Raw genomic sequence first — 14,576 nt, 5'->3', positions numbered from 1 at the left:
AGCCTTTTTCTTGATTTTTCTCTTATACATTGTTCTTTACAAATAGTATTTCTGGAAGGTTTGTGGTTGGGGTGGGAACTGGATGATGTCTCTAGCCTCTTTGTGGCAGATAGAGGAGGAGGGAGCAGCGTCCTCAGGGAGTCCTGCAAGAATGGGGAGGGGGGAAGGCAGGCTGAACAAAGACAGCTCTTGTGAAGTTGGTCCAACACTAGCCCGTTGAGGGTTGCAGACAGCTGCTACCAGGATGTCTGTAAAGGGAAGGGAAAGAAGGACCTCAGGGCTGCTCCGCTCCCTGTCGCGGCTGCTGCCATGTTTCACACAGCATTCACAGTTCAGTGACTCCCGTTCATTGTTTGTGCCCACCATTCAGTTCAGCTTTCGTATATATGGGGAGTGAAAGCAAGGTAGATGATGAGATAGAAGAGATAATAATAAGGTAATGTATCATCTCTTAAAAGCGCATTTTATGACAGAAGTTGTTTTGAATATTATTGTATTACATTTTAGATTTTGCCCGATCCCCTCAGAAAATGTGGAAGCTCAGAAACGTGGGACAGGCCTTGGAGACCTCGCAGGGCTGGCTTGCAGGCCCTCCTGGAACTGTGCTGGCTGTAGCCACAGATGGGCTCTTTGTGTGACCACCCCTGCAGAGCTGCACACGAGTCAGTGTTAAGCGGTGCATATGGTCCTTTTCACCACAAGTATTCTGAAATTGAGGGACTGTTTAGGAAGCAGGCTGCTGCTTAGGTATTACACAGCAAGACTCTCATGACTCTGAGGAAAACAGGAATAGCGGTGACCAAGGAGACCTGTATAACACTCACAGCAAGTAGCACAGAATACCCCACAGCCACGTGAGCGGGTACATAGTACATGCTCAGGAAGCTTGCAGTTCTTATCATCAGCCTCCTTACAGTCTTGAAGATGAGTGAGAGCTTACTGAAGGTTAACGTAGGTTCCTTTCTTCTCCTCTTTTGTTTCTTGAGGGCTGAAACGGAGGTATGTCCCCTTGTTTGCCTCTTTCCTGGGTTAATACCTAGTGTGAAAATATTAGAAGAACCCAAATTGACTGGTCCTCAGACATGCCCCTTGTACCAGAGAGTGCTCATTGGAAGGGATGCCTGCTCTGTACTGGGGAGGTGAGGGAGAGTGGGGGCTGCCTTATCCTCTTGCCCCGAGTTGAATGATAAGTCTATTCTTGGAGAAACAGAGTGAGGTCGACTGGCTTGAACTCCCTTCTAACTTGCCATTTTACTATGCTGGACTTTTTTATGTTATAATCCACTCCTCCCATCCCTTTCTATTTTTTCTTTTTTCATTTTATGCTACAAAGCTTTATTTACATAGTTCTTCAGAATATATTTCAGTTGTTCACCCACTATTCTAAGTGTGAAATGGTATCAAATAGAGGAGATTTACAGGAAAGCATAAAAGAGAAAAAACAATTCTACAATTTAATATATACAGTATCATTAGCGGTTATTATTTTTACAGTTTTCTTTTGAGGATAATCCACTGAATTTTTCTGCCATTGACATTTCAGGGTGAAGTTGTCTTTAAGAGCAGATTTCCACAGAGAATCAAGAGTATAACAGTCCAATATATTTTACAAGTTATAGCTGACAATTTATGAGTAGCTGCAAATCATTTTTTCTCCCATTTTTTTTCAAAAGTCTTGGATGAAGAGGAATCATGACTTTCACCACTACTATAGTGGTCATATAAAGTTTTAGCAGCTTTCAAGATGGAGAATTCAAACCAACGAGTTGGCCCAGAACATACTTCATTTCTTCAGTGGTGCCCTTGGCCATCTGGTTACCTGGATGAGTTTGAATTTGAACATATGGATGTGCCAGAAGCTCAGGAATGGATATCCTCTGTTTAGGGTCCCTTATTAAACAACACTTTAACACGTCTTGAAGATCTTTCTCTGGAATATCAGGAAATTTGATTTCATGATTAGGGTTAATTATGGCAGGTAATTTAGAAATCTGATTAATTATATGCTGAAATGGTGTCTTCCCGTAAGTTGTATAGTACAAAATGCAGCCTAAGGACCAAACATCACTTTTGGGACTTATCTTTTACTTGGATTTCCCGTTCTCTCTTGAGATAGACATATATATATATTTTTTTTTAAGATTTTATTTATTTATTTGACAGAGAAAGAGAGAGCGAGCACAAGCAGTGGGGAGCGACGGGCAGAAGGAGAGGGAGAAGCAGGCTCTCCGCTGAGCAAGGAGCCTGACGTGGGGCTCCATCCCAGGACCCTGGGATCACGACCTGAGCTGAAGGCAGTCGCTTAACCAACTGAGCCACCCAGGCACCCCTAGGAAGACATATCTTTGATTGCTTCTGGTGGCATATAATTAACTGTACCAACCTGAGAGTTTTTAACAATACTTGTTGTATCTGGTTGCATTTGGTTTGCAATCCCAAAGTCAATTAGCTTTAGCATTCCATCAACTATCAGAAAGTTAGCAGGTTTCAGATCACTGTGAACGATGCCATGTTGATGAATTGTGTAAACTGCCTCCAACATACTTTTCCAGTACCTTTTGCGTTCCCATGGATTGATGGATTTTTTCTTTTTAAGCCAACTATTTAGGTCTGTATTTCCACACTCCATTACCATGTAAATGTACTGGTCCATGATTTCATAATCATAAAGTTGGATGATCTTATCACTGTGTTGTTGTAGTTTATTCAAGTAAGCGATTTCATTCCAGTAACTCTTAGTTGTTTGATTATCTGCTTCTTCTAAGTTCACATATTTTATGGCATGTATCTGTTTCTTTTCTTTTTTTTTATATAAATTTTATTTTTATTTATTTTTTTAAGATTTTATTTATTTGACAGAGAGAGACACAGCGAGAGAGGGAACACAAGCAGGGGAAGGGACAGAGGGAGAAGAAGGTTCCCCAATGAACAGGGAACCCGATGCAGGGCTCGATCCCAGGACCCTGGGATCATGACCTGAGCCGAAGGCAGACGCTGAACGACTGAGCCACCCAGGCACCCTGTATCTGTTTCTTTTCATTCAATATCTGGAATACCTTACTTGAGTCTCCACTTCCTATCTGCTTCAGTATGGAATACATGCTTCCTTTAACCAAAATGCATTCATTTGTTGAAGAGGGTGCTGAAATCTGTAAAGTCTGAAGTGGGGTAGCAGGTATTTGCTGCCGTTGCTGCTTGAAATAGGCAAGTTGGCTATAAGGTGTAGACAACTGACAAGCAGGTGGAAAGTCGTTCTTTTCAACTGGAGTTCTGAAGCAGCTTATGTAATCATCCAAGGCACTGCTACTGGGTGTTTTACAAATAGATTTTGGATCAGTCCACTTAGGTACTGATATTGGTGGTGACTGCTTTGAAACTGAAAAGGCAGGTTGCTCAAAAGTGGTTTGTTTCTGCTCTGTATCAACTTCTCAGGATATCTTTGGAATCTGCCACTGATTTGAAGATGTAGCAGGATTCTGGTTTACACATTCTGGGTTTCTCATAGACTGCCAGTGTTTCTGCTTACTCTCTGGAACCTTTGGTTCTTGATGTTCCTTAGTTTCTTCTAATTTTGTTAGAAGGCTTGATTCAGTTTCAGTAATAAGTTCAGAACTCTTCTTATCTGACATCAGAGGTTCCTTGGAATGGATATTTTGAATAGACTTTAAATTTCTCAATTCACTGGAATCATTTCCACTTGATTTATATCCAGGCACAATCATATCTCGACGTTCTGATCCAGACATCTGTCTTCTTGTAAGACTTGGTACAACTGAACCATCTGTCTTCCCATAATCCGGGCTACTTAGAAGGTTAACTGGGACTCTTCCAAATGGGCACGACCATTTAGCTTTGTTTGTTTCAAGGGATTTCGATGACCTATCTCTGCATCTTGAGGGGGCATGTTCTCTCCATACAAAAACCTGGCTTTCCTAGTCTGTCCTCTGGAATCACAACTGATGTTCCTATTCTGTAAATGTCCAAGTGAACTGGGGAATGATTCTTGAGCAGTCAATAGTGTAGATGCTAATAAACTCTTCTTTTCCTCCTCTGAAAGCAGCTGCTTCTTTTGAAGGTTTAAATTCCGAATGGCAATTTCCGGCATTTCCAGTGGTACTGCTCCACATTCTACAGTTTTATGAAGAAGTTGTTTACTTTTTTTGAAATTACCTTGCGATAGTTCAAATTGTACAAAAGGTATATGCACAAAAACAAATTTCTTGCAGTTTGCTCTGGCCATCTGAAAGCAGTCATGGGCATCATCCGGCTCCTGGATAGCTTTTAATTCAGCAAATCTCACTTGAATTTGAGCAAAACTCTCATTTTGGCCATATTTATCTGGAGGAAGGGCTTCAATTGCTTGACTGTAATTCAAGCTTAGCTCATCCGTAAGGGCTTCATTTTTAAATTTATTTTTAATAGCTCCCACTTTGTTCATTATAGAATCGATTGTCAATTCTCTGCCACTTAAATCTTCAGCCTCCATTTCTCATGTTTCCTGTGCCCTCCTCCTCCCGTCCCTTTCTAGCAATTTTTTTTTTTTTAAGATTTTATTTATTTGCGAGAGATAGAATGAGAGACAGAGAGCATGAGAGGGAGGAGGGTCAGAGGGAGAAGCAGACTCCCTGCTGAGCAGGGAGCCTGATGTGGGACTCGATCCCGGGACTCTAGGATCATGACCTGAGCCGAAGGCAGTCGCTTAACCAACTGAGCCAACCAGGCGCCCCTCCCGTCCCTTTCTAGTTTCAAATGCAGATTTGGTTGTTTTAAGTGAGACAGATGCCTCATATTAGATAAAGGACCAGATGCAGTCTAAGAACAGTCAGTTAAGAGTCCTGACTTTGGCCTCTCGTATTGGCCGAGGTTCAATCAGGATCCAATCAGGAGAGAAAAACCACACAGAAATTTGAAGGAGGAACGTTTAATAAAAAGATTTAAAAAGTTATTAACTCCAGCAGGGGTTTGCAGTAGTAAGGGATTGGCTAGTACAAAGTAGAGAGAAGGCTAATAGTATAGGAATAGCAGCTATATGTAGCAGCTACCACTCCAGGGCTGAAAAGAGCCAGCAAGGAGGAGCCCTCCTCCCCACCCAGGACTCACTGCTCGTGGGGACAGCAGAGAAGTTGCTCTGGTGCTGCACCAGTGAAACATGCTAGAAATCTGCACTTGTAGGAGAGCCTCCCTACAGGGGGCCACAGGGTGCTCCATTCCAGAACTGCTGAGAGTGGGGGAGGTGGGCGGTGTGGTGGTTGGAGAGGCCAGGCAGCGCAGTCAGCGTGCTGTGGGCTGCCACTCACTGCAGGAGCCAGAGGCCCCCTGCTGCAGAACCACCAGGCAAGCTGCTTGCCAACTGGCTGCTTTTGGCTGCCATGCCCACATGAGCTGGACGCTGAAGAAGCTGTGTGTGCTGCTGGAGGCTAGACCCGAGAAAGCTCTGCCCCCCAGGAGCTTGCCAAGAGAGCATGCAAGGACCCGCGTGCAAAACCCTTTCCTCCGCTCGGTCTCTCCAGCGCCCTCTGCTGAAAGGCCCCTGGGCCAGCAGGTAGAGGGAAAAGACCACTTTCCCAGCATGCCAAAAATATTCTAGTAATCTTCCATCAGGAAATGAGAGGTCTATTTGTGGTCATCATGATCATCTTCTTATATATTATTGCTGGATCCATAGACTTTGTCACTTTGAAAAGAGCTAAAGGATCTGAACAAAGAGCTTCCTACCTAACCCTGTAAGCTACTTTCAAAAACCCAGACTTCATTCTGTGACAGAGGATAGTGAGCTATATGGGGAGAGAAAAGAGCTGAAGACAGGATCCAGAAGAAGAGGAGGAATATGCAAAAGATATCTAGGAGAAACTGAAGCTCTAGCTATGTGTAGATAGCCTTATACTGACATCACTAGGTGCTCAGGCTTCCTGTGACCTTAAATCATTTCCACATCTTTTGATCACATTAATAGTAACTCTCAGTCCTGGTAGTTAAAACAGTTCCTTGTCTTTCTATATGCACTTCACAAAAGTTGAAGTTAGTGAAAGAGAAGAAGCCTTTTTAAAGTTCGCAAAAAAATTTTTTTCAGTTCTTCTGCTTAATCCTATCCAGTATTTTCAAATGTTTAATGCAATAAAATATACATGAAAAATATGTTCTGTGTTAAAAATAAAACAACTGAAGAGGAAAGATACATAGATTGAAATTTAAAAGGGTTGTTTTCACTTGAATACAGCGGGGTTTTTTCTTCTCCTCCATACTGAAACTCTCATGGTTTTCTTTTTACCTTATCATTGAGGAAAGTAGACCTCATGTTAATCTTATTGACAATATAAAAACTCCCATTGACTTCCTCTCCCAATTTAGCTGAAGGTCAGTGTTCAGTGAGATATCCCTGGCTGAGTCAGATTTAAAATAAGAATGTCATTTAGAGCCAGAAAGTTTGGTGCTGATGGCCATCCCAGCCATATAAGGAGCCTGTGGATTCACTGAAGGATTTCCCTGGTAAACGGGGCATTCTCTTAAGTCAACACTCTCAGCTAAAAATACTGTTCTATATTTGAAATACAGGGCTTTCTCAAATTCATCTATTTTGGTCAGGACACAAGATATCTTTTTAAAAAGATGTTTAGGGGTGAGAATATGTGTTAGTGGGTCACGGTATGAATTACAGGGAGAAATGATTTGGATAATGGAGGATCTGCTACAGAGACATTTTCCAGTGGAGATGTTTGAAAAATCAGAGAAAAATTGCCCAGCCTATGAAAGAGAATTCTAAGAATGTTTTTTCAGTTGACCAAACACTCCACTTATTTGAGCAACCGTGGGGATCTAGTGAGAGAAAGTATGTTAGAAAGCTTATAGATTTCAGACTGCAGTGATGATAGTTAAGAGAGTTCTCTTTACTGATACCAGAACATCCTGCTAAAGTACATACTAAAGCTACTCTGAGTTGTCTTGAATTTCTGGGGAGGGTGGCAGCTTACCAGCACCTCCCCAACTCTGTTGTGCAGCAACTTTTCACAAAAGGGCCAGTTTGATTAGTTGCCTACTAAAAGGGTGTTTGATGCAAAGACTCTCTAGAAGTTTTCACACCAAAGGGCTCATGGTGTTCTTGAGAAGAGCACCTCTGCAATACAGAACATGATGTGGAATCGACTAAAATCTTACCCACTCACTGAACAGGATACCCAGTGAGCCCTGTAGATGCTAAACAGATTAGTACAGGCTGGAATGCTCAGAGGGGGCTTCTTAGAGAAGACCTTGAATAGAAATTTGAGGATTGGGCAAGCTTCAGATAGGCAGAGAGTTCAGGGAAAAGGGGGGCAGTGGTATTCATCCAAAGAACTTTGTGTCCTTTTATGTCCACTCCTAGGAATAAAGATAATTCTGAACAATCACCTTGCAACAATCCTGCCTTTATTTACATTTTTATATACATTTGTATATGTATTTTACAAGGAATAGAGATCAACATGTTGCAGTGCTTATCTCTGGATGGCAAGAATATGAGTGAGTCTTCTCTGCCTTTTATAAATGCTCTGTAACAAGCTGTGTTGCTTTGGGGTTGATGGGGGTGGAGAAATTCAACTTGCCAAACAACACAGTGCAGCCCAGTGATCCTGTCTCAGAGTGCTCACACTCCCATATACATAGGGCTTCCAGAAACTGAGGCTGCTCCATTGTTCATGTCCTTTGTTAGTTTTCTGTTATTACTGATTTTGCCTTGTTGCCACACATTCTGCTACTTTCCCGATCTAATTTTGTCTCTTTCCTTCTGTAGTGGGTTGCCTTGTGGGATGAGAATGTCATCATTATTGCAGAGACAGGGTGGTGGCTAGTTGCAGACAGCAAGTCAGTGCTCTTGTGCTTCTGCCAGGGAGAGAAAGGTGCCCTAAGTCTTGAACTCTGTTGGTTTCTCTCCGCACGTGGTTCAGAATGTCTCTTAATAAAGTAGACCTGTCAGTGTCAGAGTGTCATGGAGGAGGGGGAGATACTCTAAGGAGCTTTATTTCAGTCTCATTCCTGCACCTTCCCTAGGCTCTGTGTCCTCTATACGCTGAAGTCTGTGGGTGGGTATTCGTTGGTTGAGTAATGATGGAAAATTTCTAGAGATTGTCCAGAAAGCTGTACTTCCTGAGAAGTAGGCCGCTAAGTAGGTTGTCAATACTTGGTAAATTTGTTAAGATTGAGAAACTGAACTGTAATTTGCAATAATTTGTGCCTGTTGTGGGCAAAGTATTCCTGAGCTGCAGAGCACCTTCGGGACCTGTCTTGTTTCACAGAACCGTCAGGGCACTGAGGAGAGTGGGTAGCAGCTCTCACCCGATGGCTCCTGAATAGGGACCCTTCTACTATGGGCATCAAGAATAAAACCAGGACAGTTCCAGACACCAGATGAGGAATTTTTACCTCACCTGCTTTCACTAGAAACATTATATTTTAATTGTTGATTTTAGGGTGGAAAGCATGCCTGCAGTTTACTTCTTGAAAATTATCAACTTGAGTTTGAGTTGTGTTTCCCTCATTTTCCTTATGAGGGATATGAACACACTTCTTAAAATAGCACAAGGTTTGGGGTGCTTCTGTCTTCAACACCAAAGAGTCTCTAACTTTTAGGTGAGTTTCGTTTAAGAAGGTTTTAGAATCAGATTCAAATAACCTCTGGAGTCCCAGCCTCTGAGTCACTGCTGGGCTGGTCTGAGTATTTGGGATAAGTGGGAGGCCCTGGGAAGGCAGTTACTGGTATATAGGGGGGTTCTTTAAGTCTGTTCTTTCCTTACTGTTAGGCAGTAATGTGTTCCGCTTATTCTCTTCAGTTGTTTCCAGCGTACAGTGACAAAGCTAGAGACCTTACTCCCTGCTTTCATCATGATCTGTAAGCAGCGCTCATACAGGCAGGTAACAAACATGCCTTTCTTTGAAGTTAGTTCAAGATGTGCATCTTATCCCTTTCTCACTCTCTTGCCTCGGTTGTAATAAATACTTTCTTTTTGCTTGTGCAATCCAGAATTAGGAAACAATTTTAACAGACAAGGCAAAATGGCATGTTAATTGCAACTCTACCCTCTCTGGGTAGAGACCTTTGTCTCTTTCCTCACTGTCTGTTGAAAGAAAACACAGTGCATTTGTCCTGGTCGCTGGGAAATGAGAAAGAACTTTCCAGCTCCATTATCTTTACTTGCATGTCATGACTGTTGTGTTTTTAATAGTAGGGGGGAAATCAGATAGTATTTTACATTTGAGTAGCGTAGGGCATCATAGTGAAAATAATTCATTTTGCATATGTTAATTTAACCACACTGTCTCAGCAATTTGAATACCCCAAGTATTCATGGAAGCCTTTAATTGAAGTTGGAGAAGCTACATTCTAGTAGTTGTTATTGCCAAGTGCTTGGCTTAGCCATCCACATATGAACATCTGTCTGTGGAATGGCATAAAACATATAATAGCACTGCCTTTTTTTCTGCATTAGAGTCCTGTGTTTTAGAAGCAGTTGGTCAAAATGTTCAGCTTGGATTTTAAAAACCACATAGATGAACTATTTGGTAGTGATACACATAGTTCAGTTGTTGCTATTTGAGAGAATTTTAATTTTAAAATACCAGTTATTAAAAAGTTGATTATTAATTTTGGCAGCCATGCTCATGATTATATCCAGGCTTTAAGTATTTGAGCTCCTGGAAATAGCTACAATATTTTTGCGTGATATCTCTAAGTAGGCTATTTATCTTTGGCTAGGTAATATGTTGGGTAGAATTTGTTTTGGCTGAAATCGTGGAGTTAGCTGGATTGGTGGAATCTGAAGCCCTGCAGCATTCTTTACAGGACACTGGAATGGGCAGCTTAGCATCAGATATGCTGTGTGTGGTTTAGCATCTAACAGACTGTTAGATACAGTCCACCAGGTCCCAGATCCTGCCTGCTGGGGTCTGAATGTTTGTGTCCTCCCAAAATTCATATACCAAAGTCCTAACCCCCAAAGGTGATGATATTGGGAGGTGGGGTCTTTGGGAGGTGCTTCGGTCATGATGGTGGAGCCTTCGTGAATGGGATTAGTGCTCTTAAAAAAGAGGTCCCACAGAGCTTCCCAGCACTGTCTACCATGTGAGGACACAATGAGAGGGTATGAGCCAGGAAGAGGGGAGGGGGGCTCTTACCAGAAGCCAAGCATGCTGGCACCTTGATCTTGAACTTTGAGCCTCTTTAACTGTAAGAAATAAATTTCTGCCATTTGTAGTCTGCGGTATTTTGTTGTTACAGCGGCCCAAATGGACAAAGACACAGCACAATAGGTCACTCAATGAGTGGTGGAGTTTGGCACACAGTAGATGATCAAAAAATGTTGAGTTTATGAAATAGAAGTCTGTCTTCTGTGGATGGATTTAAAGGATGTTTGGGATTCAGACCTGTCCTGTGGGGTCTCTCAAGGACCCGAATCAACCATGGTGATCAGATTATAGAACCTCCTGGGAAGAACCCTTAAGGAATCATGGGCCTCAGGAAACCCTAGTTCTTCAGCAAAAGCCACCTAACAGGCCCGCTATTCAGACAAAACTGGCTTTTGGGAGTATTTTTTAAAAACAGTCTCCTACCCTACTTCAAGGACTATTTTGATGCCACTGTAGTGGCAGTGGTAATTTCCATCAGAGGTGTTCAGATAAATATTTTTCTCATGGCTGCAATCACAGTCCAAAAGGATTGTTTACATTTCTTAGAGTGACATTATTAAGTGTCAAAAATGGTTTGAAAGTAGCAAAATGCCTGGATATAAAACTTAAGCAGTGGTGTTTATTTGGCCTGAAATGACCCCCCATGTCCTCTTGGAAAAACAACCACACATTTCTTTTAGCTCTCTTCTATGGTACCTGGATAAGAAGTGATTGACCAACCGACTCCCCTTTGCAGTCCTTTTGGGTGAATAGTGCCACCTAACCTTGCAGTGGCCACGTGGTTACTGACCTTTACTCAGGTACTTGGACACACACAGACAGCCCTCTTCACTCAGCACCTGGCACTGAAATAGAAATCTGCATCCTTATAGGCTTGAATGATGGAAAAAAAAATGTATATCCATATATTATTTCCCTAAGTACATTGTACACTCATAGAAACAGGCTGTGACTTGTATTCACTTGTTTATTCATTCAGCAGGCACTTCTCAGGTACCCCTTAGGCCTGTTGCATTGTGAGCTCGTAGTAAAAGTCCCATATGTTCAGAAATGATGTAAAATAATGCAAACAAGCAAACAGTGGAATAATGTGAGTAGTTACTTTTTTTTTCTTTTTTTTTTTTAAAGTAGGCTCCATGCCCAACGTGGAGCCCAGTGTGGAGCTTGAACTCACAACCCTGAGATCAAGACCTGAGCTGAGATCAAGAGTTGGACACTTAACCGGCCAAGCCACCCAGGTGCCCCTAATGGGAGCAATTACTTTTTAAGAAGCTATAAACCTTAATGGAAAAGCTGCTCAAGGAAGGGCAGCCCATTGCCACTAGCTCCTGAATAGCAGAGCTCATTCACAATTGCAGAAGCTTTCCTGGTTGGCCTTAACCCTCACTGTGCCTTTGTTGTTTCGGTATATATAAGGTTCAGGGAATTCTCTGCAAGAGTCTACTGGCCAGGGTCTTTTGCTCCTGGGGTGAGGGGGTGGCTCATAGGAAGGAGATGTGGGATAGATGATCGGGCTCTGTCCTGTCCCATCTTTTCTTTCTTTAGATCCTCAGCCTCCCTTCTCCCTCCCTGCTGCCAGTTATGATATTCCTTGGTGATAAAAAAGAAAGGAAAGGAGGAAAGAATGAGATCTGACAAAACTGTAAACAAAGAGACAGAGCCACAAATCTGTCTCAACATCCATATAATAGACACACTGATTGATTAAATAGTTTAAAAATATTAACTTCGTATATGATAACTTCGATCATAAAACTGACTCCTATTGAGGTGACTTCTATTGAAGAATTCTGTTTGGACGTACTGTGTGCCAAGCACACACTCATTAACATGGTCCCAGCAGGAAGTAGAGGAAACCAGAAAAAATGGAAGGTCTCCTACCTGCTTCACCTTAACACAGCATTTTTTAAATAGCATAATTTGAAGAGATAAGAGAATTTTTACTAAATTTCCAGCAATAATCTGATTTAGCAGAAGGACACCATGGAACTGACTTAGTTGAAGGTGTGGATAAGTTATTAAGAGACTTTATTTTTCATTTTATATCTCTCTTTAGTGTTTGAATTTTTTCCCAAATACATGTATTACTTTTTCCCTTCTAGTCAATACAGTTATCTGGTAGACTGAAATTTCTGACTTATTTTTTGTACTTACCTACATATACATAAACTTAATATATATACATAATAAAAGTTATGACTACACACCTATTGGAACAGCTAAAATTAAAGATAATGGTAGCACCAAATGCTGGTGAAGATGTGGAGAAATTGAATCTCTCATACATTACTGGTGGCAATGTAAAATGCTATAACCACTCTAAGAAAATTGTTTGGTACTTTCTTAAATAAACTGAACATATATTTATCATACAACTCAGCAATTTCACTCTTGGACATTTATCCCAGAGATATGAAAAGTTATATGCACATAGAAACCGATACACAGCTTTATTTGCAATGGCCCAAAACTAGAAACTACTTAAATGCCCTTCAGTGGGTGAATGGTTACCATGAAATATTACTTAGCAATAAAAAAAGAACACACTGTTGATATATATTAACAACTTGGATGGATCTTGAGGGCATTATGCTGAATACAAAAAGCCAGCCTTTAAAGGATCACATACTATAAGATTCCATGTAGCTGTCTTAGTCAGTTTGCTTAAACAACAAGTAATTGTTTCTCAAGGCTCTGGAGGCTGGGCAGTTCAAGATCAAGGTACAGCAGATCCAGTGTCTGGTGAGGATCCACATTTTGGCTTGTAGACAGCCGCCTTTGGCTATATCCTCTCATGGCTGACAGAGAATGATCTGTGTCTCTTCCTCTTCTTATGAGGATGTTAATCCCATAATAAGGGATTAATGCTCCACTTTCATGACCTAATCCAACCTTAATTACCTCCCAAAGTCCTACCTCTAGTTACCGTCACATTTGGGATTAGGCTTTCAACATAGGAATTTTGGAGGGACATAGACATTCAGTCCATAGCAGTAACATTCTCTAAATTACAATCCCATGGATGAAAAACAGGTTAGTGGTTGCAAGAGATTACGGGATGGCAAGGTGTGGAGGAGGGTGTGACAATCAGAGATAATATGAGAGAGATCTTTGTGGTGATGGAATAGTGCTATATCTTGATTGGGGGCAGTGGTTACATGAATCTACCCATGTGATGAAATGACATACACATAATGTATATACACACATTGTTCCAGTGTCAGATTCCTGGTTTTGACATTGGATTATAATTACATAAGGTGTAACCATTGAAGAAACTTTGTGAAGGGTCTGAAGGACTTCTCTGTACAATCTTTGTAACTTCCTGTGACTATAATTATTTCAAAATAAAAAGTTAAAATTTGATTGTAGATCTTTCACATTATTTTTAATTCCTTGCCAGATAAGAGTCTTCATTGTATCTGTTCATACACACTTAGCTTTTTTCATAGTTCTGCTTTTCTGTCTAGTAGAAATAAGACTAGTTGTTATGAAGTTAAGATAATTAGTTTATATTTTTAGATCTGCTGACTCAAAATGCTTAGCAGACTGGTAGCTAAATTGCTCTTTCACTGTTTTCATGGTTTCCTAGATCAAGTAGATGGATTATTAATCTGGGTTCAATCATCAACAAATAATTACCACACACCTGCTAAGTGGTGGACTGTATTCATGATGCTGGAGTACAGGCATGAACAAGACAAAGTTCCTACCTTCCTGGAGGTTACATTTCTGACATGTGAAGTGAGGCTAAAAGAACATAGAAAATGTATCCCCAGATCCCCTGGAAACTATTTGAACTGAAGGAAAGGGAAGTCTCCAGGACCTACTTCAGCATCTGCCCTTTGGTTGGTGTCTCCAAGTAGTATTACATCAGTGTGGGCAGAATATTTTGGATCTAATGATGTTTCTGGCAGGAGAATGAACATGATTTGCAATCACTATACCTAGTATGGATTAAGAACTGTAAGAATATCATAAGGAAAACAAACAAATAGAGCCTGATAGCTTCTTTCCTTAGGCATGAACAAATGTATCAGTTACTAGAAACACCCATACAAGATGGATTTTATTCTATTCTATTTTATTTTATTTTATTTAAAACAATTTTTTAGGAGAGCCTGGGTGGCTCAGTTGGTTGAGTGTCTGACTCTTGGTTTCGGCTCAGGTCATGATCTCATGGGCCATGAGATGGAGCCCCACTCCAGGCTCTGTGCTGAGCAGGGAGAGTGCTTGAAGTGTCTCACCCTCAGCCCCTCCCCCCATGTGCATGTGCACGTGCATGCATGCTCTCTCTCTTGCTTGCTCTCTCTAAAATAAATAAATCTTCAAAATTTTTTTGCATACCATTTAATAACTACTCTCCTATATTTTATCCATGAGGTTCTGTAGTTTTTACTTATAAGTATTTTGGGTTTGTT

General features: G+C 41.2%; 2 protein-coding genes across 9 annotated transcripts in view; one reads left to right on the top strand and one right to left on the bottom strand.

The window, feature by feature from the left end:
- LIMS1 (LIM zinc finger domain containing 1) overlaps positions 1–14,576 on the top strand; it is a 157,117-nt gene that overhangs the window by 111,467 nt on the left and 31,074 nt on the right. For 2 of the 8 annotated variants that reach the window (XM_078056687.1, XM_078056686.1), the window contains exon 2: positions 11,284–11,393. The exons of the other annotated variants lie outside the window; for them this stretch is intronic. The gene's annotated coding sequence lies outside the window, so the exon portion shown is untranslated. The remainder of the gene's footprint in view (positions 1–11,283; positions 11,394–14,576) is intronic. 8 annotated transcript variants of the gene reach the window in all.
- LOC118526027 (dual specificity protein kinase TTK-like) lies at positions 1,645–4,620 on the bottom strand. Its single transcript, XM_078056691.1, is given in 5 exon segments — positions 1,645–1,745; positions 1,748–2,106; positions 2,328–2,788; positions 3,012–3,862; positions 3,865–4,620. Coding segments are annotated over 5 exon segments (2,394 nt in total). The 5' UTR covers positions 4,487–4,620.

This window comes from Halichoerus grypus, chromosome 10 (genome assembly GCF_964656455.1).
Source record: "Halichoerus grypus chromosome 10, mHalGry1.hap1.1, whole genome shotgun sequence".
NCBI lineage: Eukaryota > Metazoa > Chordata > Mammalia > Carnivora > Phocidae > Halichoerus > Halichoerus grypus.
Note: the sequence above shows the minus strand (reverse complement) of the source record. Positions and strands in the feature narration are given on the sequence as shown.